Source organism: Pongo pygmaeus, chromosome 8, assembly GCF_028885625.2.
Source record: "Pongo pygmaeus isolate AG05252 chromosome 8, NHGRI_mPonPyg2-v2.0_pri, whole genome shotgun sequence".
NCBI classification, from domain to species: Eukaryota; Metazoa; Chordata; class Mammalia; order Primates; family Hominidae; genus Pongo; species Pongo pygmaeus.
In genome coordinates this window covers 33,764,758-33,792,027 of record NC_072381.2, presented here as the reverse complement: position 1 = coordinate 33,792,027, position 27,270 = coordinate 33,764,758, and the positions used below count along the sequence as shown (strand labels likewise).

Sequence of the window (27,270 nt, the reverse complement as noted above, 5' to 3'; positions counted from 1 at the left end):
ATACCATATCAATAAATTTGGTATGATCTAACTTTGTTCTTTTCATCTTCATCCTATACATGCAATATTGATTCCCAAACATATTCCCCTGATTTCTGTCTAAATAAATTAGAAAAATTATGTAGTTTTTTTGGAATGCAGTGCACCTTCTCATGAGTCATACTTTGTACTTCATCTTTAAGGGGCTGGTGGGACTTGAGTCTAATTATAGGTCTACAGGCAAAAGAGGGTGGTGAGGGTGAGTCTTGGGGAGAATCAGAAGTGTTTTGCAAGGTAACTATCTCAAGGGAGGCAATTATAGTTTCTTCGAGCAAAGCAAGATTAATCTCTTCCGACAGGAATGAAAAGGCTGCTTCTGTCTTTTTATTGTATATATTTATGGGGTATGAGTGGTGTTTTGATATATGTATACATTGCAGAATGATTAAATCAAGTTAATTAATATATCTATCACCTCACATATCATTTTTTGTAGTGAGAATAAACTCGACTCTCTTAGCAATTTTCAAGTATACAGAATATTTTATCAACTATAATGACCATGCTATACAGTAGCTGTCCAGAAATTAATACTCCTATCTAACTGAAATTTTGTGCCCTTTTGTAACATCTCCCCATTTGTCCCCTTTCCCCCAGCCTCAGGTAACCACCATTTTACCTTCCACTTCTATGAGTATGACTTTTTAGATTCAACATATATGTGAGATCATGTAGAATTTTTCTTTATGTGCCTGGCTTATTTCACTTAGCATGTCTTCCAGGTTCATTCATGTTGTTGAGAATGGTAGTACCTCCTTTTTAAAAGGAAGAATACTATTCCATTGTATGAGAACACCACAATTTCTTTATCGATACATCCACTGACAGACACGTTGTTTTCATATCTTGGTTATTGTAAGTACTGTTGCATGGACACAGGGATGCAGATATCTTTACTAGGCATTTATTTCATTTCCTTTGGGTATGTACCCAGAAGGGGAATTGCTGGGTTATATGGTAATTCTATTTTTAATTTTTTAAAGAAACTCCCTATTGTTTTTCACCACCTGAATAGTATATAAGGATTCTGTTTCTCCATAACCTCACCAACATATGTTATCTTTTTGATGACAGCCATTCTAATAGGTGTGTGATGATAACTCATGGTTTTTATTTGCATTTACCTGATGATTAGTGATGCTGAGCATCTTTTCATATGCCTGTTGACCATTTGTATGTTTTATTTCAAAAAATGTCTATTTAGGTTCTTTGCCCATTTTTATCAGTCTATTATTATTGTTATTTTGCTGTTGAGTTTGTGAGTTCCTTACATATTTTGAATATCAACTGCTTATCTAACAATATATGATTCACGAATGTTTTCTCTGAATCTGTTGGCTCTCTTTTCATTTTCTGCATTGTTTCCTTTGTCCAGAAAATTTTTAGTTTCGTTATACTTCCACCTGTATACTTTTGCTTTTGTGTCCTGTGTTCTTGGTGAGCTATCTAAAAATTATTGCCAAGATCAATATCAAGAAGTTTTTCCCTTATGTTTTCTTCAAGGAGTTTTACAGTTAAAGGTATTATGTTTAGGTCTTCAATCCATTTTAAGTTTATTTTTGTGAATGTTATAAAATAAGTTCCAGTTTCATTATTTTGCGTTTGAGTATTCAAATTTCCCAACACTATTTGTTAAAGAGATGATCACTCTCCTGTTGTCTTCTTGATGGTCTTGTGAAAAATTAGCTGACATAATGCTTGGGTTTATTTCTGGGCCATCTATTCTCTTCCATCAGTCTGTACATCTGTTTTTATACCAGTACCATAGTTGTTTTTTAAAAATATTTTTATATTTTAAAATCGCTTTGTAATACAATTTGAAACCAGAAAGTGTGATGCCTGCAACTTTGTTTTTCTTTTTAAAGACTGTTTTGGCTACTTGATGTCTTTTGTGATTCCATAGAAGTTATAGAATTTTTGTTTTCTGTTTCTCTAAAAATGTAATATTGATAAGCACTGTGTTGAATCTATGTGACTCTGGGTAGTATATATATATTTATTATATATATATATATATATCAGGCAGCTTCTGGAAGAGTGTGCCAACAAACCACTTCCAGGAATAAACTAGATTCTGGGGACCTATAGCTAGCCATGAGAAGTGCTCACACACTCATTCAAAACCATCTGTTTGTTCTCTCTTCTCCAGGCAAACTCATGACTTCCAAGTTCCCTCCACTCCCTGAAGTAGGTGATTTAAGAGCCAAACCCTCTGACAGAAACTGTAAATGTTGCAGAACACTATATGTGGTCCAAACCCTTTATTCCTCAGGAAGAAGTTATGAGTTGTGGATTATGTCCCAATTGTATGACACTGTGCTTAGGATGCAGTTTGTGCATGAGTCTTTGCTTTCCCTACCCAGTATGTGGATATTTTTTCAGTTTCCCAATGTGTAGGAGTCGCTCAACCACTTTCTGGCTCTCAGAGAGAATTGATCCATGTGGAAATGTTTATTCTCTGCATCTGTGGGAAAGAGAAAAGTAAGGAACCTCCTATTCCACCATGTTGCTGACATCAGTCTCTAGAAATCCTGCTTCCAAAGGCAAGGAGGACTCAGCAGAGTTTAGAGGTAAACATCCCTAGCTTCATTAGGGTCTTCCCATATTTCCTCATTCCAATTTTTAGGATTTTGTTCTATCCTAATCGATGCTCTCATTTTAACAGAAGATATCCTATAAAATTGGGTATTCAACTTGCATTATAATTCAGCCACTCACAGGATGAGACGCTGGATATGGTTTTCAGCAATCTGGGCTAGTTTTCAGCAATTTGTAGCTATAAGAGCCCAGGGTTCCTTTCAGGGTAGTCATAGAAAGTTTTAGGTCATTATGTGGCTCTTGGGCTGGAAATCTGAATTCCATGCTCATACTTTTCTTTCCCCACTTTGTCTAACATAATAAGAGTAACCAGCTAATCTCATTACACTCATTACTTTGGTAAAAATTTGTTAAGGTATCAAAGACATGGTCACTCAGAAACCTGCCATTTTTAAGTATTTGATTAGGAGTATCCAGTGGTGATATTTTGTGTCCTATTACCATATGATGCCACGGTATCAGTGCTCTCTTTGTTCTGTATCAAGTACCATATACCCTTTTATTCCTTTATTAGTAGCTGCACATGGTCAATATAGGTGAAAAGAACAAAAGAAACAAGGTGTGTGGTAGCTGCTGGGTGCCCCAGTGAGAGAGATACTGTGCTTTCTGTATTCCCTCTTCTGTATTATGTTAAGAAGCCAAATAAATGTAATATTAGTTTAAAGTCTGTTTTGTCCAGTGAATTTATTATAGCCTGAAACTGACAATGACTGGGAGTGCCATAATAGTTACTTTTAGAGAATAAAATACAATTACTTCCATTTCTGAATTCATACGTGACATTATTAATATATTGCCATACCAGTTGTTAAATATACTGAATATCACCATGACTAGCACACAATTTGGGGTCTTCTCTCATAGTTTAGCTGAAAATATATGTTGAGGAAGTCAGAATTAAGGTGAAGGCATACCTCTATCTTCTATTTACTTTCCATTTCAATTTGTCTTCTGTGTGCAGGGTGGGGTGATAATTTTTATTTTGAACCTTTCTGAGCCATGTTGCTTTGGGTGTTCATTTCTTTTTTTTTTTTGTAACATCTTTTTAATTTTATTATTATTATACTTTAAGTTTTAGGGTACATGTGCACAACGTGCACGTTTGTTACATATGTATACATGTGCCATGTTGGTGTGCTGCACCCATTAACTCGTCATTTAGCATTAGGTATATCTCCTAATGCTATCCCTCCCCCATCCTCCCACCCCACAACAGTCCCTGGTGTGTGATGTTCCCCTTCCTGTGTCCATGTGTTCTCATTGTTCAATTCCCACCTATGAGTGAGAACATGCGGTGTTTGGTTTTTTGTCCTTGTGATAGTTTGCTGAGAATGATGGTTTCCAGCTTCATCCATGTCCCTACAAAGGACATGAACTCACCCTTTTTTATGGCTGCGTACTATTCCATGGTGTATATGTGCCACATTTTCTTAATCCAGTCTATCATTGTTGGACATTTGGGTTGGTTCCAAGTCTTTGCTATTGGGAATAGTGCCACAATAAACATACGTGTGCATGTGTCTTCATAGCAGCATGATTTATAATCCTTTGCGTATATACCTAGTAATGGGATGGCTGGGTCAAATGGTATTTCTAGTTCTAGATCCTTGAGGAATCGCCACACTGACTTCCACAATTGTTGAACTAGTTTACAATCTCACCAACAGTGTAAAAATATTCCTATTTCTCCACATACTCTCCAGCACCTGTTGTCTCCTGACTTTTTAATGATCACCATTCTAACTGGTGTGAGATGGTATCTCATTGTGGTTTTGATTTGCATTTCTCTGATGGCCAGTGATGATGAGCATTTTTTCATGTGTTTTTTGGCTGCATAAATGTCTTCTTTTAAGAAGTGTCTGTTTATATCCTTCTCCCACCTTTTGATGGGGTTGTTTGTTTTTTTCTTGTATATTTGTTTGAGTTCATTGTAGATTCTGGATATTAGCCCTTTGTCAGAAGAGTAGGTTGCAAAAATTTTCTCCCATTCTGTAGGTTGCCTGTTCACTCTGATGGTAGTTTCTTTTGCTGTGCAGAAGCTCTTTAGTTTAATTAGATCCCAGTTGTCAATTTTGGCTTTTGTTGCCATTGCTTTTGGGGTTTTAGACATGAAGTCCTTGCCCATGTCTATGTCCTGAATGGTATTGCCTAGGTTTTCTTCTAGGGTTTTTATGGTTTTAGGTCTAACATTTAAGTCTTTAATCCATCTTGAATTAATTTTTGTATAAGGTGTAAGGAAGGGATCCAGTTTCAGCTTTCTACATATGGCTAGCCAGTTTTCCCAGCACCATTTATTAAATAGGGAATCCTTTCCCCATTGCTTGTTTTTCTCAGGTTTGTCAAAGATCAGATAGTTGTAGATATGTGGCATTATTTCTGAGGGCTCTGTTCTGTTCCATTGATCTATATCTCTGTTTTGGTACCAGTACCATGCTCTTTTGGTTACTGTAGCCTTGTAGTATAGTTTGAAGTCAGGTAGTGTGATGCCTCCAGCTTTGTTCTTTTGGCTTAGGATTGACTTGGCAATGCGGGCTCTTTTTTGGTTCCATATGAACTTTAAAGTAGTTTTCTCCAATTCTGTGAAGAAAGTCATTGGTAGCTTGATAGGGATGGCATTGAATCTATAAATTACCTTGGGCAGTATGGCCATTTTCACAATATTGTTGGTGTTCATTTCTTAAAAACATTATTACTATACTTTTAATAATGCAAATATTTTTACGTTAGCTTCTCCAAAATTGAAGTACACTACAATAAATGAAAAATAAAGCACTGTTTCACAATTTGATTGTTAACATTTCTGCTTCCTTATGTTACTTAAAAAGGACATGTCTCATAATCAGTAACATCATATTAGTTAAATATGATAACTGCTTTATGCATTTTTATAGAATTTAGGAATGCTTATATAAAATGTGAATTTAAGTAATCCACATTTATTTTAATAAATCATATCTTTATTCCATATACTTACTGTATGTTTTTCATTATGCTTTCTTGGTTTTTTGACCCTATGTTTTTGTAGACTATTATATTTTCTTTGATCATTTATATAATCTTGGGCCTTTACATATCATATTTCAGTTATATGAGTTAATTAGCATTAGATAAGTTGTGAGCATGTTTGAATCTGTTTCTCTGTTAATATTAAGAGTTAAACATTGGAAATACAATTTCCTAGCCCTATGAAAGAAAGCAAAAGTATTTATAACAATCATATACCTTATGAAATATATGTGCTTGATGAATTAAAAACCGTATGTAAAAATAAGCAAATACTAAAAGAAAACATAGAAAAATATTCATATAACCTTGAGGTTAAAGGGACATTCCTAAGTAAGAACAGAAACATAGAATTGTAAATAAAGTAGAAACATACAAGACCACAATAAATTGAAAAAAAAAGTGCCAACATATAAAAGATAGAACTATAAAGTGATTTTAAAAGTATGTGCTATCTGACTTATTTTGTTAATATATAAAAGCACCTAGAATGGTTTTCAAAAGCAGACAACCTAATAAAAAATGGGCAAAGGGTACAACATAATAACAGAAAAGGAAATGAAAAGAGGTAAGAAATAAAAGATGTTCTGCCTGACTAGTAGTCATGAAAATGCAAGAAAAAAAGAAAGATGATTTTCACCCATGACTAAACATACTATTAACTGGTATAGAAAGCATGAAAAAAACCAAATAATGATGGCTGAACACACATATTCAAACTTATTAACACTTGTAACATTTTTGTTATTTTGATGAGTTTGGAGTGAGAAAGCAATTAAAGAATATAAATGGAAGTAAAATATTTCTAAGGTTCTTTTATTTGTAATGGAGCTAAAGACACTGAATTAGCTTTAGACATAGCAAAAATTATGTATAAGACTAAATCCACGTGTTAAGACAAAAAATTGAGGACAAATAATGGAATGTAAAGTTTCAGTTTGGTAGAGAAGAAAGGAAAGAAACAAAACTTGAAAAATAAAACACTCAAAAAAAACCAAACAACTATATAAATAGATACAAAGCAAAAGGTTTGCAGGAAACATTGTATAATTTATCTGGCAGGGAAATCCAATTCTACCAATAACAACATTTACTGTATACTATTTAAGTTGAAATAGTATAATAACATTTATTATACTGTTAATACTACTAGTAATTATAATACTAACAAAACTATTAGATACTAAGTAATACCAATACTAAAATACTATTAGTATTAAGTACTGTTAGTATTACTAAACAGTAAATTTGTTATACACTTAAAACTACACAAAAACGTACCATATATTTCTATGAAATAAAGGATGTATGTAAAAATAAGATTTTGCTCAGTTCTGAAAGTAAAAAAGGTAACTGGGAATGATGGTAGTCAAATAACATGAGGGGAGGGATCTTTAGCTTTATGTGTAACATTATAATGTTAAGATGAAGGATTGTGAGATATATAGTATCCACACACTCACAAAAATTGATGATAGATAGATAGATAGATAGATAGATAGATAGACAGACAGATAGACAGACAAAAGCCTAGAAGCCATTATGACAGTTAACAAAGGCCAATTCTGAGTCTGATTTGTAGGCATATTAGTGATTGTTATTTTCTTCTTTGTACTTTTTTACAATGTTCAACCTTGCCATAATAATAAAAGGAAACATATCAAAACAATCAGGTCTAGAGTAAAGGTAAGTTTGGTTTTGAACATGTTGAGTCCTAGGAGTCTGTGGATTCCAACCACCTAGTGCAGGGGCAGGTATGAGCGTATGTAGGAGGATACCCAGCCAGCATTGCACATCCAGCCGAGATTGACCTAAAAGTTTTGTGAATGGATCTAATTTCTATAATTGGGAGGGTCTGGGTTTTTTGTTTTTTTCAAATGTGTTCCCGTAAAAATCTGAGTAAGGCAAGTGTGATGGAAATAAAACAGTCCTGGAGAAGCAAGGATGACAGTGAATGAAGAATTAAAGTCACTAAAAACAGTATGGAATGGTGATAATAAATAAGGACTTTAAAGTTTAAAAGCAAAAGCAAGACAAACAATAACCTAGAAAAGAGAAATCTCACATTCAAATATTGGCTCCTCTACTTAGAAACCATGTGACGATATTGGTCAAATCATTTAACCACAGTACTTTAGTACTGAGAAGTACAAGGTCAAGGAACCAGCAGTTTCAAGGTCAGGTAAGGGCCTGTTTCTCATAGATGCTGCATTCTCTGTGTCCTTACATATACGTATGGAAGAGTGACAAAGATGAATGCTGTGTCCTTACATGGTTGAAAGCCAAAAGGGACTAGGACTTCCCTTCTACCTCTTTTAGGAGGGCACTAATCCCATTCATAAGGGTAGAGGCTTTGTGACTTAATCATGTCCCAAAGGCCCTACCTCTTAATACCATCACATTGGGTCTTAGGTTCCAATATATGAATTTTAGGGAAAAACATACATTCAGATCATAGCATTCCACCCCTAGTCCTCCAAAATTCATGTACATCTCACACATAAAGTATGTTCATTGCGTCTCAATAGTCCAGGAGTCTTAACTAGTTCTAGCATCAACTCAAAAAGTCTGAAGTCCAGAGTCTCATCTAAATATCATCTAAATCAGACATGGGTGAGAATCAAGATATGATTCTTCTGGAGGCAAATTTCTCTCCATCTGTGAATGTGTGACATCAAACAAGTTATATGTTTCTAAAATACAATGGTGGGATAGACATAGGATAGACATTTTTATTACAAAAGGAAGAAATAGGAAAAAAGAAAGGGTAATGGATCCTGACCAAATCCAAAACCTAATGGGGCAAACATAAAGTCTTAAGGCTCCATAATAATATTATTTGCCTTAAAGTCCTACCTTCTGGACACACTGGCATGGAGGTTGGGCCCCTAAGGCTCTGGCCTTCAGGCCTTGATACTATGGGCCTTGATGGAAGAGGAAGTCCCAATGATCTCATGAATGCATTCAGAGTCATTCTCCCAAGGTCTTGTTGAATAGCATCTGGCTTGCTTCTCTCCATACTAATCTCTTTATCAAATGATCACTTGGCCACATTCTTGGTGTTCTCTCCCAAAGATGCTCTCTCAATTTGACCAGTCTGAAAATTTTCCAGATCTTCACATGCTGTTTCTCTTCTGATTATAAATTCTGTCTTTATCTTTTTACGCATTTTATTAAAAGTAGTCAAGAGAAGTCATGCTGCACCCTAAAGACTTGGCTTAGAGATTTCTTCCACCAAATATCCTGTTTTATCACTCCTACATTTTTCCTATCATAAAACACTAGGACACAAACACAATTCAGCCAAGATCTTTCCCACTTTATAACAAAGATGGTATATCCTACAGTGTCTGATAGCAGATTCCTCATTTCTAAGACCTCATCAGAATGGCCTTCACTGTCCATATTTCTAACATTCTGTTCACAATTACTTAAGTAATCTCTAATAGCTCTATAAAATTCCTAGAAAAGTGTTTCCCAAACTGATACTCCATGAAATACTATTAAAAGAAAAAGAAAAAGGCAATATTCACCAAATAAATTTAAGAAATAGAGTATAAGAATTAGAATATTAAAGAATATGAGAAGTAAAGAGTTGTGTTAATAGCTTTACAGCATTCATTAACTCTGTGAAACTCCAATTTTTGTTAAATTGTTTTAAAATATTCATCCTAAAGAAAAATTCAACTATAAAGCCATAAATAGAGCTGAATCACATTTATAACATATTTCTAAATCATCAAGTGCTCTATGTCTATTATTTTAAAACATATTTATCAATGTAATACATACTTCTCAATTTTTGGTATTGGTCAACTTCACTTGTTTGAATTTGATCCATGTGTCCTGCAGCTAATTCTACATTTTCAGGTGTAAAACTCCTATCTGGCAGTTTATCCATATCTTGATCTACCAAGATTAAAAGAAAAAAAAATTTTAGTAAATTAAATACAGAAATAACTATTGAAACTTATCTACTATAGCCTAATCTCAAGAAGACTACAATTTCTAAAGTTTAGGAACATATTATTACATCATTATGTCAAATAAGAAGAGAAAAATTATCTTTATTAATATCTGAAGTTAATTTGACAAATTTCACATCTATTCCTGATAAAATTCTTTGAAAAATTAGAATTATAGATTTATTCCTAGACATTTACTCCCTTCAGATAGAATACCTTTCAGTCTCCACTCAAAAGCTAAGATTTTGGTTTCTAGTGAAACACCAAAAGCTATTACTATTAAAATTATGAACAAAATAAGAATGTGACTCATTATTGTTTTCTTTAACAATTACCCATTTCTGGTAAAGTTGGTAATATAATGCAGAAATGCAATAAAGTAGAAATTTTGATTTTCTGCTAAGATTACTTGTATGACTAAACATACTGATACAATGTTGACTGAAACTAAAAATAGATTTGCCTGTATAGATTTGTTATATGAATTTTTTATAATAAAAAATAAAATAAAAGAGAAAAAAGTGTATATATCTGGGTCAGAGAGATTGTACATATACAATGTCACCGAAACCCATAGAGATATTTTTATTTTTTAATATAATTGGTACATATTTTCATAAAGATGTCCCCAAATGTCTAACCATTACCTACATCTTCCTGTAACACTGAGATCTGTTTCTCTGTACCCCTCCCAACTGATACTATACACTTACAGTATTTGTTATTTTATAAATGGTTTTAACTAAATTTTTTATTACTGATATAAATGCATTTGGTTAATAATAACGATAAAATATCTGCTGTCCATTTTTCTGTTGGAGAAATTTATTTTAAAATTTTCTTTTAATATATTTTTTATTAAAGAAATAATCTAAAATAAATGTTAAAATATTTTTGCATAAAAGTTATACCCTTTTGACTGTGACAGGAAAATTTTTAAACAGCAAAAATTTTGATATTTGCTTTTTAATTTTAATTTTGGTGTTTCTGTGCACAGAAATTTAAAATCATTATTTAGCCAATTTTTAATGATCCTTCCTTTATGTTCCTATCTATGAAGTCATACGTAGGGTAACCTTCCTAAGAATGAGACTAATTTATGTTTTCTTTCATTGTTCAATTTTTCATAGGACTTATTTATAACCTAGAAAATCAGTTTTTGAATAGTAAAAGATACAGTTATCACTTTAGTTTTTTTGTGATTTGTCTTAATATGATTTGTTAAATAATCATTTTTTATACCACTAACTCTAATGGTTATCTTTCTGGAGTTTCTAATCTGCTCCACTCATCTGAACGTTTATTATTTTATTTTATTTTATTTTTATTTTTTATTAAACTTTAAGTTCTAGGGTACATGTGCACAATGTGCAGGTTTCTAACATATGTATACATGTGCAATGTTGGTGTGCTGCACATATTAACTCATCATTTACATTAGGTATATCTCCTAATGCTATCCCTCCCCCCTCCCCACACCCCACAACAGGCCCTGGTGTGTGATGTTCCCCACCCTGTGTCCAAATGTTCTCATTGTTCAATTCCCACCTATGAGTGAGAACATGCAGTGTTTGGTTTTCTGTCCTTGTGATAGTTTGCTGAGAACGATGGTTTCCAGCTTCATCCATGTCCCTACAAAGGACATGAACTCATCTTTTTTATGGCTGCATAGTATTCCACGGTGTATATATGCCACATTTTCTTAATCCAGTCTATCATTGTTGGACATTTGGGTTGGCTCTAAGTCTTTGCTATTGTGAATAGTGCCACAATAAATATATGTGTGCATGTGTCTTTATAGCAGCATGATTTATAATCCTTTGCGTATATACCCAGTAATAGGATGGCTGGATCAAATGGTATTTCTAGTTCTAGATCCTTGAGGAATCGCCACACTGTCTTCCACAATGGCTGAACTAGTTTACAGTCCCACCAACAGTGTAAGTGTTCCTATTTCTCCACACCCTCTCCAGCACCTGTTGTTTTCTGACTTTTCAATGATCACCATTCTAACTGATGTAAGATGGTATCTCATTGTGGTTTTGATTTGCATTTCTCTGATGGCCAGTGATGATGAGCATTTTTTCATATGTCTGTTGGCTGTATAAATGTCTTCTTTTGAGAAGTGTCTGTTCATATCCTTTGCCCACTTTTTGATGGGGTTGATTTTTTCTTGTAAATTTGTTTACCTTCTTTGTAGATTCTGGATATTAGCCCTTTGTCAGATGGGTAGATTGTAAAAATTTTCTCCCATTCTGTAGGTTGCCTGTTCACTCTGATGGTAGTTTCTTTTGCTGTGCAGAAGCCTTTTAATTAGATCCCATTTGTCAATTTTGGCTTTTGTTGCCATTGCTTTTGGGGTTTTAGTCATGAAGTCCTTGCCCATGTCTATGTCATGAATGGTATTACCTAGGTTTTCTTCTAGGGTTTTTATGGTTTTAGGTCTAACATTTAAGTCTTTAATCCATCGTGAATTAATTTTTGTATAAGATGTAAGGAAGGGATCCAGTTTCAGCTTTCTACATATGGCTAGCCAATTTTCCCAGCACCATTTATTAAATAGGGAATCCTTTCCCCATTTCTTGCTTTTGTCAGGTTTGTCAAAGATCAGATGGTTGTAGATGTGTGGTATTATTTCTGAGGGCTCTGTTCTGTTCCATTGGTCTATATCTCTGTTTTGGTACCAGTACCATGCTCTTTTGGTTACTGTAGCCTTGTATAGTCTGAAGTCAGGTAGCATGATGGCTCCAGCTTTGTTCTTTTGGCTTAGGATTGTCTTGGCAATGTGGGCTCTTTTTTGGTTCCTTATGAACTTTAAAGTAGTTTTTTTCCACTTCTGTGAAGAAAGTCATTCGTAGCTTGATGGGGATGGCGCTGAATCTATGAATTACCTTGGGCAGTATGGCCATTTTCACAATATTGATTTTTCCTATCCATGAGCATGGAATGTTCTTCCATTTGTTTGTGTCCTCTTTTGTTTTGTTGAGCAGTGGTTTGTAGTTCTCCTTAAAGAGGTCCTTCACATCCCTTGTAAGTTGGATTCCTAGTTTTAAGGTCCTTCACATCCCTTAAAACTCCTAGTTTTAAGGTCCTTCACATCCCTTGTAAGTTGGATTCCTAAGTTTTATTCTCTTTGAAGCAATTGTGAATGGGAGTTCACTCATGATTTGGCTGTTTGTCTGCTATTGGTGTATAGGAATGTTTGTGATTTTTGCACACTGATTTTGTATCCTAAGATTTTGCTGAAGTTGCTTATCAGCTTAAGGAGATTTTGGGCTGAAACAACGGGGTTTTCTAAATATACAATCATGTCATCTGCAAAGAGAGACAATTTGACTTCCTCTTTTCCTAATTGAATACTCTATTTCTTTCTCCTGCCTGATTGCTCTGGCCAAAACTTCCAACACTATGTTGAATAGGAGTGGTGAAAGAGGGCATCCCTGTCTTGTGCCAGTTTTCAAAGGGAATGCTTCCAGTTTTTGCCCATTCGGTATGATATTGGCTGTGGGTTTGTCATAAATAGCTCTTATTATTTTGAGATATGTCTCATCAATACCTAGTTTATTGAGAGTTTTTAGCATGAAAGGGTGTTGAATTTTGTCGAAGGCCTTTTCTATATCTATTGAGATAATCATGTGGTTTTTGTCTTAGGTTCTATTTATATGATGGATTACTTTATTGATTTGCGTATGTTGAACCAGCCTTGCATCCCAGGGATGAAGCCAACTTGATCATGGTGGATAAGCTTTTTGATGTGCTACCGGATTCGGATTGCCAGTATTTTATTGAGGATTTTTGCATCGATGCTCGTCAGGGATATTGGTCTAAAATTCTCTTTTTTTGTTGTGTCTCTGCCAGGTTTTGGTATCAGTATGCTGCTGGCCTCATAAAATGAGTTAGGGAGGATTCCCTCTTTTTCTATTGATTGGAATAGTTTCAGAAGGAATGGTACCAGCTCCTCTTTGTACCTCTGGTAGAATTCGGCTGTGAATCCATCTGGTCCTGGACTTTTTTTGGTTGGTAGGCTATTAATTATTGCCTCAATTTCAGAGCCTGTTATTGGTCTATTCAGGGATTCAACTTCTTCCTGGTTTAGTCTTGGGAGGGTGTATGTGTCCAGGAATTTATTCATTTCTTCTAGATTTTCTAGTTTATTTGTGTAGAGGTGTTTATAGTATTCTCTGATGGTAGTTTGTATTTCTGTGGAATTGGTAGTGATATCCCCTTTATCATTTTTTATTGCACCTATTTGATTCTTCTCTTCTTCTTTATTAGTCTTGCTAGTGGTCTATCAATTTTGTTGATCTTTTCAAAAAAAAAACAGCTCCTGGACTCACTGATTTTTTGAAGGGTTTTTTCTGTCTCTATCTCCTTCAGTTCTGCTGTGAACTTAGTTATTTCTTGCCTTCTGCTAGCTTTTGAATGTGTTTGCTCTTGCTTCTCTAGTTCTTTTAATTATGATGTTAGGGTGTCAATTTTAGATCTTTCCTGCTTTCTCTTGTGGGCATTTAGTGCCATAAATTTCCCTCTACACACTGCTTTAAATGTGTCCCAGAGATTCTAGTATGTTGTGTCTTTGTTCTCATTGGTTTCAAAGAATATCTTTATTTCTGCCTTCATTTTGTTATGTACCCAGTAGTCATTCAGAAGCAGGTTGTTCAGCTTCCATGTAGTTGGGTGGTTTTGAGTGAGTTTCTTAATCCCGAGTTCTAGTTTGATTGCACTGTGGTCTGAGAGACAGTTTGTTATAAATTCTGTTCTTTTACATTTGCTGAGGAGTGCTTTGCTTCCAACTATGTGGTCAATTTTGGAATAAGTGCAATGTGGTGCTGAGAAGAATGTATATTCTGTTGATTTGGGGGGGAGATTTCTGTAGATATCTATTAGGTCCACTTGGTGCAGAGCTGAGTTCAATTCCTGGATATCCTTGTTAACTTTCTGTCTCATTGATCTGTCTAATGTTGACAGTGGGGTGTTAAAGTCTCCCATTATTATTGTGTGGGAGTCTAAGTCTCTTTGTAGGTCTCTAAGGACTTGCTTTATGAATCTGGGTGCTCCTGTATTGGGTGCATATATATTTAGGATAGTTAGATCTTCTTGTTGAATTGATCCCTTTACCTTTATGTAATGGCCTTCTTTGTCTCTTGATCTTTGTTGGTTTAAAGTCTGTTTTATCAGAGACTAGGATTGCAACTCCTGCTTTTTTTTTTGTTTTCCACTTGCTTGGTAGATCTTCCTACATCCCTTTATTTTGAGCCTATGTGTGTCTCTGCACGTGAGACGGGACTCCTGAATACAGCACACTGATGGGTCTTGACTCTTTATCCAATTTGCCAGTCTGTCTCTTTTAACTGGGGTATTTAGCCCTTTTACATTTAAGGTTAATACTGTTATGTGTGAATTTGATCCTGTCATGATGTTAGCTGGTTACTTTGCTCTTTAATTGATGCAATTTCCTCCTAGCATTGATGGTCTTTACAATTTGGCATGTTTTTGCAGTGGCTGGTACCGGTTGTACCATGTTTAGTGCTTCCTTCAGGAGCTCTTTTAGGGCAGGCCTGGTGGTGACAAAATCTCTCAGCATTTGCTTGTCTGTAAAGGATTTTATTTCTCCTTCATTTATGAAGCTTAGTTTGGCTGGATATGAAATTCTGGGTTGAAAATTCTTTAAGAATGTTCAATATTGGCCCCCACTCTCTTGCGGGTTGTAGAGTTTCTGCGGAGAGATCTGCTGTTAGTCTGATGGGCTTCCCTTTGTGGGTAACCCGACCTTTCTCTCTGGCTGCCCTTAACATTTTTTCCTTCATTTCAACTTTGGTGAATCTGACAATTATGTGTCTTGGAGTTGCTCCTCTCGAAGAGTATCTTTGTGGTGTTCTCTGTATTTCCTGAATTTGAATGTTGGCCTGCCTTGCTAGGTTGGGGAAATTCTCCTGGATAATATCCTGCAGAGTGTTTTGCAACTTGGTTCCATTCTCCCTGTCACTTTCAGGTACACCAATCAGATGTAGATTTGGTCTTTTCCCATAGTCCCATATTTCTTGGAGGCTTTGTTCATTTCTTTTTATTCTTTTTTCTCTAAACTTCTCTTCTCGCTTCATTTCATTCATTTGATTTTCAATCACTGATACCCTGTCTTCCACTTGACCGAATTGGCTACTGAAGCTTGTGCATGCATCACGTAGTTCTCGTGCCATGGTTTTCTGCTCCATCACGTCATTTAAGGTCTTCTCTACGCTGTTTATTCTAGTTAGACATTCATCTCATCTTTTTTCAAGGATTTTAGCTTCTTGTGATGGGTTTGAATATCCTCCTTTAGCTCGGAGAAGTTTGTTATTACCGATCGTCTGAAGTCTTCTCTCAACTCGTCAAAGTCATTTTCCATCCAGCGTTGTTCTGCTGCTTGCGGGGATCTGCGTTCCTTGGGAGGAGAAGAGGAGCTCCGATTTTTAGAATTTTCAGCTTTTCTGCTCTGGTTTCTCCCCATCTTTGTGGTTTTATCTAACTTTGGTCTTTGATGATGGTGACATACAGATGGGGTTTTGGTGTGGATGTCCTTTCTGTTTGTTAATTTTCCTTCTAACAGTCAAGACCCTCAGCTGCAGGTCTGTTGGAGTTTGCTTGAGGTCCACTGCAGATCCTATTTGCCTGGGTATCACCAGCGGAGGCTGCAGAACAGCAAATGTTGCTGCCTGATCCTTCCTCTGGAAGCTTTGTCTCAGAGGGGCACCTGTATGAGGTGTCAGTTGACCCCTACTGGGAGGTGTCTCCCAGTTAGGCTATTTGGGGATCAGGGACCCACTTAAGGAGGCAGTTTCTCCATTCTCAGATCTCAAACTCCATGCTGGGAGAACCACTACTGTCTTCAAAGCTGTCAGACAGGGACGTTTAAGTCTGCAGAAGTTTCTGCTGCCTTTTGTTCAGTTCTGCCCTGCCCCCAGAGGTGGAGTCTACAGATGCAGGCAGGCCTCCTTGAGCTGTGGTGGGCTCCACCCAGTTCGAGCTTCCCAGCTGCTTTGTTTACCTTCTCAAGCCTCAGCAATGGTGGATGCCCCTTCCCCCAGCCTCACTGCTGCCTTGCAGTTCAATCTCAGACTGCTGTGCTAGCAGTGAGCGAGGCTTTGTGGGCATGGCACCCTCTGAGCCAGGCACAGGATATAATCTCCTGGTGTGCTGTTTGCTAAGACCATTGGAAAAGCGCAGTATTAGGGTGGGAGCGTCCCAATTTTCCAGGTACTATCTGTCACGGCTTCCCTTTTCTAGGAAAGGGAATTCCCCAACCTCTTGCACTTCCCGGGTGAGGCAGTGCCCCGCCCTGCTTCAGCTCACATTCTGTGGGCTGTACCCACTGTCCAACAAGCCCCAGTGAGATGAACCTGTTAACTCAGTTGAAAATACACAAATCACCCATCTTCTGCATTTCTCATGCTGGGAGCTGTAGACTGGAGCTGTGCCTATTCGGCCCTCTTGGTACCTCCCTCATGTTTATTATTTTATAATGCAGCTTTTTAATATGCAGTTAGATCAAGTGCCACTGCTCTATCCTCTTTCTTTAATCAATTATTTTCATACTGAAATATGTTATTGTTGTCAAGTTTTAGAATCATATTTATAAAATTTCATCAACACCAAAAGCAATAATCAACCACTGGTATTTTGATTGGAAGTAAGTTATTTACCCATTACTTTTAAGAGTCTTCCACTTATGAGCATGAAATATCTCCCTATGTAGTCAACATTTCTTTAGTCATTAAAGTTCATTGTTTCTATCATATGAGGCCACATATTTCCTAGTGTTTATTTATCAGTTATTTTATTATTTTTGTGCTCTTTTCACTGCTGGGATATATAGAAATGTTTTTGTTTTCTTTTGCCAAATTTGTGTTAGCCACATTGCTGAACATCATACTGATATTAAATTTTCTTTTATTTGATTCTTTTAAGCTTTAAAAGTCAAAATCTAATAATCTGTAAGTAATAATCATGTCGTATCATTTCTTCTAATATTTATAATAACAGGTTTTCTTTTTTATTACATTGGTTATACATTTTACAACAATACTAACTTTGGCAGCAATAGGAATTTTATCTTATTTTTAACTTTAATTGAACATTTCATTTCATCATGAAACATGGTATTGGGATATTAGTAAGAGATTTTCTCCAACACGTTAAAAAAAATCATTTGTTTCATTGTTTAAAAAAAATCAGGAACAGATGCATATCTACTCACAAAAAAAGAAATTTATGAAAAAATAAACAATTAAGAAAACATGTAAATGTCATTTTTTCAATCAATTTTCAACATTTCTTGTCACTTAAAACCCTGAAATTGAGGAACATCCCATAATTGTTAAGGTAACACAGTTGCATGTTCTAAGAGTAATTTCAGAATTTCTGGTAGCCACAGAGAAATGGTAGCAAAAGAAATAGCAAGAGCAAAGAAGAGTTTGCATGAGAGGTTCAGGAAACTATCTCATTATATACTTTAAAGCCAAATATAGTCAGATTCTTCTAAGATTTCCTATAGTTTTCCTGGAGTGATCACAACAGAATAAAGAGCTAGATTATCCGGCTTTGAAATCCATCTGTAATGATGTGACTTTAGGCAGTTACTCCATGTCTTACTCTCCTCATCTCCTAAATAGTAATAGTAGTATTATTTCAGTATTTCCCTCATAGAAATTCTTTGTGGATTATTTATTAAATATTTGATAATAAAGGCTCAATAAATATTAATAACAAAATGTTTGCTGTTATTATTGTAAGGGTCCAGATATAAAAATCAAAATTGGTTTGTTTAATATCCATTTATGACCACATTCCAAACTTATTCTTCTGAATATGAATATGAATATAACTTAAGGTTATTTGTTAATATTGTACACACTACGTGTTTCTACTTGGGCAATTTTGTGTTTCTTAATTCGAAGCTGATCTTCTGATTTTGAGTCTACTGGCAAAAGACTTTTACCTATCATCTGAGCCACCTTCAGAGCTACAAAATAGACGTTTGAAATACATTGAAAAGAAAATACATCTACTCTAAAAATGTAAAACTTATTGAGAGATGACATATTCCTTTCTTCATTTTATTAAGCTAGTAATTTCCTATATTAAATTGCATAGCTGAATAACCATTAATTAATCTCTTGTAAGTTGTAACAAAATTAGCACATGTGAACAAGTCAGTGGACTAAATACAAGTTGTCATCCCTCTCCTTTATTCAACTCAAAAACCTCAGGAAAAAAAATTACATAATAACAAATATGGAGAGTTAAGGACAGGGGTCTGAGACCAAGGTAAGTGAGAAGGTGCTAACTCTTAAGGAAAAATCTAGACATTGAAATACTTCAGAATCTTATGGGTACAGATATGTAATATCATTGATATATTTTTAAATAATTAAGAGTATTTTAAATCATTATATACTCCCACTAATAACACTGAGAAGCAAACTTTTCACAGGCCTATTTCTATCTTTTCCCAATTTTTGTATTAGACTGCTTGTCCTATTTTATATATTAAGCCATTATTTGACACTGTATTGTAGTCACACAAAAGGGAGGACCTGAAAGACAATAGTAAGAAGAAATCCTTCTTGTGAACAGAAATTTGAGGAGTACAGCTAAGACTGCACTATATGTGGGACTAGAGATGGTTTGAGATTTAGATTTACATTGATTTGTAGGCAGGAGCTAATGGAATTCACCAGGTAATCAGTTGAAGATTTGGGGGAAAAAGATTGAAAAAATGGTGACAGGCATGTCTTGGGGAGTTTGGTCTACGATTTTCTAGACTACGAGGATAGTGTACAAAGTTATCCATCCCCCATGTAAATGTGCATAGGAAGGCATTTACCATAGTGTAAGCTCTCAATTAGAGGGCCTGTCTATTAATACTAGTCAACCTCATGCCTCAGCTACATTAGTGCTTATTCCATGGACCTAAGTACCAAGAGGCCACGGTGACAGTGGCTTTTGAATAAACTTAATGGTATCGGGTTTTTCCTATCAAAAATAATACGGATATTGCCTCTGCTGAGTGCTGAAATTGTCAAAAGCATAGGCCAAAGTTGAGCCTCCAAGTATAGCATCATTTTCCAGAAGAATTAGCAAAACATCTGGTTGCAGATGGACTACTGTAAATTTTCTATCATACAGAGGCAAGCGAACTGCCCTCAGTGAGTTAGGCATTTATTATAGGCACTAAATCACATTCTCTGCCTATAGAACTTCTACCAATATTGTTGTTCATAAACTTGAAGAATATCTTTTCAACTGCCATAGTATCCTATACATCATCTCTAACCAGGGGCATGTTTTATGCAACTGATGTGTCATAATGAGTTCATGCCTATAAAATTCACTGGTATTAGCACAAGCCCCCATTACCCAGAAGCAGCAAGTCTGATGGAAGAGTGAAATGGCTAGGTGAAGTCTTGGTTACTATGACTTCTGACAGAAAACACCCTGAGAGGCTACAGTCTTGATTTACAGGATGTCATATATGCTTTAAAATGTAAGCCAACATATGGCCCTATCTATGCCATAGCCTACCAATCTCATACCACATATGCTTTAATAACCCACTTAAAGAACTTTTACTTCATTTCCCAATGACTTTCATTAAGCAAGCTCCATGCAAAAGCATTCTTCCTGGTACCCAAAGGAAGAATGCTCCCATCAAATATTCATGCTTCCAATAAACTAGAAGCTGAGACTGCCATCTTGGCATTTGGGATCCCATGCCATTAAATAAACTGACACAGAGAAAAAAGTTTCTGTACTGGCTTGATCTCAATAATTGGAAAGAAGTAAGTTTCTCCTAATTATTGGAGGCAAGAAGGACTAATTTTGATCCCTGGGGGTTCACTGGGCTACGTTTAAATACTCCCTTGCTCAAAATACAAGATAAATAGAGGACTGCAGAAATTTAACAAAACCACCAAAGTATCAGCTATCATAACAATAAAGGTTAGGGTTACCTTACCAGATAAAAAAATATCGTGTAGTCAAGGTGGAGGCAAAGACTAGTGAGAACATGGAGGGACGATGGAGGAAGGCAGCTATAATTAATTGCCTTCATAACTAGTTATAGAAATGGCAACTGTGGCAATGATTTCCGTCCATTAATTATTTCTTATACCACTACCCCCTTTTATCCTCTGCCACTTTATATAAAGAACATCGATGCTGAACAATGAATGTTGTAGGTTACAGATGGGAGTAAGACCCAATTGAAATTACTCTGAAATACTATGGATTCTAATAGGGCTTAATGTTTCTTGGGTTGGAGACACATTTTCATCACCTGAATGAAAAACAAGGTGAGAATACTGAAGGCCAAACGAAGTAAACTGAGAAGACATCTCTTATTTTACCTTCCAGATTTACTCTCCAACTTTCTCCAGTTACTGTATGTTCCAAAGAGTGAACCTCCAAAGAGTGAATCAATGGGCTTGCTTGCTCTCTGGCTTCCAAGTGAATGCAGCCAGTGGAACCATGGCAGGAGATCAGAGGGAGGAAATACATGAGATCTAGGAATGTATTTGCATGGTTTCTTCCCTGCAGCATCACAGCAGTGGGCATGTACCTTTCCCAGACCTCTTACCTCTTATTACACTACTCTCTCCATAGAGCTCTCTTTTACCTAGGTCTCCAATAACCATTCCTTCTCCTTTCCTCTTCAAGGTTAGGGGTAGTAACATTATCCCACTTTTTCTGCCTCGAGATTATGAAATTTTTCCTTATGTTTTTGCTGGAAACCCCTCCTTTGTAAAGAGTATGTCACTTTACTAAACTCAAATTAAACCCAATTTGTGCTATCTCTTTTCCAACAAGATCTTGACTTATATACCTATAACTAGCAGACTAGATAAACAGTGGTGCCTTCACACAGCAATGAAAATAAACAAAATATGGTTACATGTCTTACATTACATTAAATTTTAAAAAGCAAGATGAGAAAGGATATTTAGAGAATTATTTATTCTTAAAATCTTCAAAAATTATATTATAATTACATACTGAAATGGTAAAACTATTGAGTTGAACCACATGAATTTGTCATTTTCTTATAGGTCAAAAATAGTTGAATATTAGCAATTACATAAGTTTTGACCAAAATAAGAAGAAACAAGAAAACTGTTATCTTAAAATCAATATAACTATTGCCACTGTCAGGATGGAGGAAATTGTGAGAGACACGCTGGAGATTTTACGTGAGAGTAGAACTCTATTTCTTGACCTAAGTGGTGGTTATCCTAGTTTTGCTTAATGCTTATTTGTTAAAATTTACACATAAGTCTTATGAAATTACCTGTGACATATTTTGTAGTAAACATTGTTTAAAAAGTAAACTTTAAAAAGAATACTTGCTCTCAAATATTTTCATTTTGGTGTTTCATTCAATACATATTCAAGTTCTGAACAAGAGATATTTTTGTAGTTCACTATAAAAGAAAGACAAACTATATATTGTTTAACCAGACAAAAATATTTTCTCTAATTTTTGTAACAATCACATGTCCACAGTAAGTAGCACTGACTTATTAAAATATAGTACATACTTAAAGCATAAAAATAAAGACAATACTTCTCCTCAGTGTATACATGAAAATCTGCTATTTCACAGATATACCTAGTTATTAAACAAATGAATTTATTACTTGATTCTCTTATGGTATACATATTTTAGAAAAAATTTTAAATTATTAAAATAAGATAAACGATTGACACAAATGAAAGGATGCCGTAAGTCACCAGTCCAAAAGAGAGCAATGAAGAGATAAATACCTTTTCTGAGGTAAGGAAGATAAAAAATTTTTTAAATGGACCTTTCAATTTCCAGTCTAACATGTACAAATCTCAGAAACTGTCACTCCATCCTAACAACAAGTAAAAAGCTGAACAAGTTGAAAAATAACTCTTCTTAGATACTTCATAGAAAAGACGTCACAGGGCAAACTGCTGCCCCTAAAACTGGAGAAACAGGTAAAGATAGGGAATCACAACTTAAGCAGAAACTTTTATAACCAGGATAAGAAAACCTGAACTGCAATTAGTGAATTGCTGGAACCTCAGTGAGGACATGTCTGAAGGATAAAAACGCCAAGGAGGCTCAGTTATAGGGAGTTTCCACACTTTTGTGAGTTTTGCCTCCAGGAGCTGTACCAGGTTCTCACAATGAATAGTGGAGAAAAAAATCCCTTTATGTTCCCAAGAGAGGGAGAGGAAAAAGGAACCACTTCAAAATATGCCAGAGCAGTCTGTTCTTCTTAACAAGGGCTGCTCTCAGGACACAGACTTTTTACCAGAGCCAAATCTGCTAGGGTTTTATCCGAGCCTAACCAGCCTACATGAAGGGAAATACCCAACTCCAGCCCCATCTAGCCATCCTGCCCCACATGTGAAGGGAAAAAACTGAGAAGCACTGGAGAAGTTCATAGTCCAGGGACACAGGATCACCAAAAGATTGAGATCTAACCATAAGATTATAAAAGACTTTTTTTCCCTCATACTTATTCGCCACAAAATTAGGGACCCATTTACTGGAGTTTCTTTTCCTAGTATATCATGTCTGGCTTTTAATAAAATATTACAATGCATACTAACAGACAAAAAAAAAGTGAAGAGACAGAGCAAGCATTACAACTAAATTTAGATACAACAGGGATGTTGGAATTATCAGACTAGCAGTTATGGCAAGGTTGCAGGATACAAGGTTAATGTACAAAAGTTACATGTTTTACTTTTTTTTTCTATTATTTTAGGTACATGTGGAGGTCTGTTAGATGGGTAAATTGTGTGTCATGGGAGTTAGGTGTACAAATTATTTTGTCACCCAGGTACTGACAGCATATTACCTGATAGTTTTTTGATCCTCACCTCCACCCATTCTCCATCCTCAAGTAGGCCCCAGTGTCTATTGTTCCCTTCTTTGTGTTCATGTGAGCTCAATATTTAGCTCCCACTTATAAGTGAGAACATGTGGTATTTGGTTTTCTGTTCCTGCATTAATTTGCTTCGGATAATGGCTGCTAGCTCTGTCCATGTTGCTGCAAAGGGCATGAGTTCATTCTTTTTATGGCTGCATAGTATTCTATGGTATATATGTACCATATTTTCTTTATCCAGTCCACTGTTGATGGGCATCTTGGTTGACTCTATGTCTTTGTTATTGTCAATAGTGCTGTGATAAACATGCACATGCATGTGTCTTTATGGTAGGACGATTTATATTCCTTTGGCTATATAACCAGTAATGGGATTCCTGGGTCAAATGGTAGCTCTGTTTTAAGTTCTTTGAGAACCAATCTCTAAACTGCTTCCCAGAGTGGCTGAACTAATTTACATTCCAACCAGCAGTATATAAGCCTTCCCTGTTCTCTACAACCTCACTAGGATCTGTTATTTTTTACTTTTTAATAATGGCCATTCTGAGTTAAGGGGGAGGAGCCAAGATGGCCGAATAGGAACAGCTCCGGTCTACAGCTCCCAGCGCGAGCGACGCAGAAGACGGGTGATTTCTGCATTTCCATCTGAGGTACCGTGTTCATCTCACTAGGGAGTGCCAGACAGTGGGCGCAGGCCAGTGGGTGAGTGCACCGTGCACCAGCCTAAGCAGGGGCGAGGCATTGCCTCACTCGGGAAGCGCAAGGGGTCAGGGAGTTCCCTTTCCAGGGGTGACAGACGGCACCTGGAAAATCGGGCCACTCCCACCCGAATACTGTGCTTTTCCGACGGGCTTAGGAAACGGTGCCCCAGGAGAGTGTAGCCCGCACCTGGCTCAGAGGGTCCTACGCCCACGGAGTCTTGCTGATTGCTAGCACAGCAGTCTGAGATCAAACAGCAAGTCGGCAGCCAGGCTGGGGGAGGGGCGCCCGCCATTGCCCAGGCTCGCTTAGGTAAACAAAGCAGCCTGGAAGCTTGAACTGGGTGGAGCCCACCACAGCTCAAGGAGGCCTGCCTGCCTCTGTAGGCTCCACCTCTGGGGGCAGGGCACAGACAAACAAAAAGACAGCAGTAACCTCTGCAGACTTAAATGTCCCTGTCTGACAGCTTTGAGGAGAGCAGTGGTTTTCCCAGCACGCAGCTGGAGATCTGAGAACGGGCTGACTGCCTCCTCAAGTGGGTCCCTGACCCCTGACCCCCGAGCAGCCAAACTGGGAGTCACCCCCCAGCAGGGGCAGACTGACACCTCACATGGCCAGCCAGGTACTCCAACAGACCTGCAGCTGAGGGTCCTGTCTGTTAGAAGGAAAACTAACAAAAAGAAAGGTCATCCACACCAAAAACCCATCTGTACATCACCATCATCAAAGACCAAAAGTAGATAAAACCACAAAGATGGGGAAAAAACAGAGCAGAAAAACTGGAAACTCTAAAAAGCAGAGTACCTCTCCTCCTCCAAAGGAACGCAGTTCCTCTCCAGCAACGGAACAAAGCTGGACGGAGAATGACTTTGACGAGCTGAGAGAAGAAGGCTTCAGACGATCAAATTACTCCGAGCTACGGGAGGATATTCAAACCAAAGGCAAAGAAGTTGAAAACTTTGAAAAAAATTTAGAAGAATGTATAACTAGAATAACCAATACAGAGAAGTGCTTAAAGGAGCTGATGGAGCTGAAAACCAAGGCTCGAGAACTACGTGAAGAATGCAGAAGCCTCAGGAGCCGATGCGATCAAATGGAAGAAAGGGTATCGGCCCTGGAAGATGAAATGAATGAAATGAAGCGAGAAGGGAAGTTTAGAGAAAAAAGAATAAAAAGAAATGAGCAAAGCCTCCAGGAAATGTGGGACTATGTGAAAAGACCAAATCTACGTCTGATTGGTGTACCTGAAAGTGACGGGGAGAATGGAAACAAGTTGGAAAACACTCTGCAGGATATTATCCAGGAGAACTTCCCCAATCTAGCAAGGTAGGCCAACATTCAGATTCAGGAAATACAGAGAACGCCACAAAGATACTCCTCAAGAAGAGCAACTCCAAGACACATAATTGTCAGATTCACCAAAGTTGAAATGAAGGAAAAAATGTTAAGGGCAGCCAGAGAGAAAGGTCGGGTTACCATCAAAGGGAAGCCCATCAGACTAACAGCGGATCTCTCGGCAGAAACCCTACAAGCCAGAAGAGAGTGGGGGCCAATATTCAACATTCTTAAAGAAAAGAATTTTCAACCCAGAATTTCATATCCTGCCAAACTAAGCTTCATAAGTGAAGGAGAAATAAAATACTTTACAGACAAGCAAATGCTGAGAGATTTTGTCACCACCAGGCCTGCCCTAAAAGAGCTCCTGAAGGAAGCGCTAAACATGGAAAGGCACAACCGGTACCAGCCACTGCAAAATCATACCGAAATGTAAAGACCATCGAGACTAGGAAGAGACTGCATCAACTAATGAGCAAAATAACCAGCTAACATCATAATGACAGGATCAAATTCACACATAACAATATTAACTTTAAATGTAAATGGACTAAATGCTCCAATTAAAAGACACAGACTGGCAAATTGGATAAAGACTCAAGACCCATCAGTGTGCTGTATTCAGGAAACCCATCTCACGTGCAGAGACACACATAGGCTCAAAATAAAAGGATGGAGGAAGATCTACCAAGCAAATGGAAAACAAAAAAAGGCAGGGGTTGCAATCCTAGTCTCTGATAAAACAGACTTTAAACCAACAAAGATCAAAAGAGACAAAGAAGGCCATTACATAATGGTAAAGGGATTAATTCAACAAGAAGAGCTAACTATCCTAAATATATATGCACCCAATACAGGAGCACCCAGATTCATAAAGCAAGTCCTGAGTGACCTACAAAGAGACTTAGACTCCCACACATTAATAATGGGAGACTTTAACACCCCACTGTCAACATTAGACAGATCAATGAGACAGAAAGTCAACAAGGATACCCAGGAATTGAACTCAGCTCTGCACCAAGCGGACCTAATAGACATCTACAGAACTCTCCACCCCAAATCAACAGAATATACATTTTTTTCAGCACCACACCACACCTATTCCAAAATTGACCATATACTTGGAAGTAAAGCTCTCCTCAATAAATGTAAAAGAACAGAAATTATAACAAACTATCTCTCAGATCACAGTGCAATCAAGCTAGAACTCAGGATTAAGAATCTCACTCAAAATCGCTCAACTACGTGGAAACTGAACAACCTGCTCCTGAATGACTACTGGGTACATAACGAAATGAAGGCAGAAATAAAGATGTTCTTTGAAACCAACGAGAACCAAGACACAACATACCAGAATCTCTGGGATGCATTCAAAGCAGTGGGTAGAGGGAAATTTATAGCACTAAATGCCCACAAGAGAAAGCAGGAAAGATCCAAAATTGACACCCTAACATCACAATTAAAAGAACTAGAAAAGCAAGAGCAAACACATTCAAAAGCTAGCAGAAGGCAAGAAATAACTAAAATCAGAGCAGAACTGAAGGAAATAGAGACACAAAAAACCCTTCAAAAAATAAATGAATCCAGGAGCTGGTTTTTTGAAAGGATCAACAAAATTGATAGACCGCTAGCAAGATTAATAAAGAAAAAAAGAGAGAAGAATCAAATAGATGCAATAAAAAATGATAAAGGGGATATCACCACCGATCCCACAGAAATACAAACTACCATCA

General features: G+C 36.6%; 1 protein-coding gene across 49 annotated transcripts in view; it reads right to left on the bottom strand.

Moving 5' to 3' along the window:
- The window catches only part of CCDC7 (coiled-coil domain containing 7), a 434,284-nt gene that overhangs the window by 121,897 nt on the left and 285,117 nt on the right, over positions 1–27,270 (bottom strand). For 45 of the 49 annotated variants that reach the window (XM_054436378.1, XM_054436376.1, XM_054436382.1 and 42 more), the window contains one exon: positions 9,433–9,549. The exons of the other annotated variants lie outside the window; for them this stretch is intronic. In XM_054436378.1, coding sequence (XP_054292353.1) covers positions 9,433–9,549 — 117 coding nt within the window. The remainder of the gene's footprint in view (positions 1–9,432; positions 9,550–27,270) is intronic. 49 annotated transcript variants of the gene reach the window in all.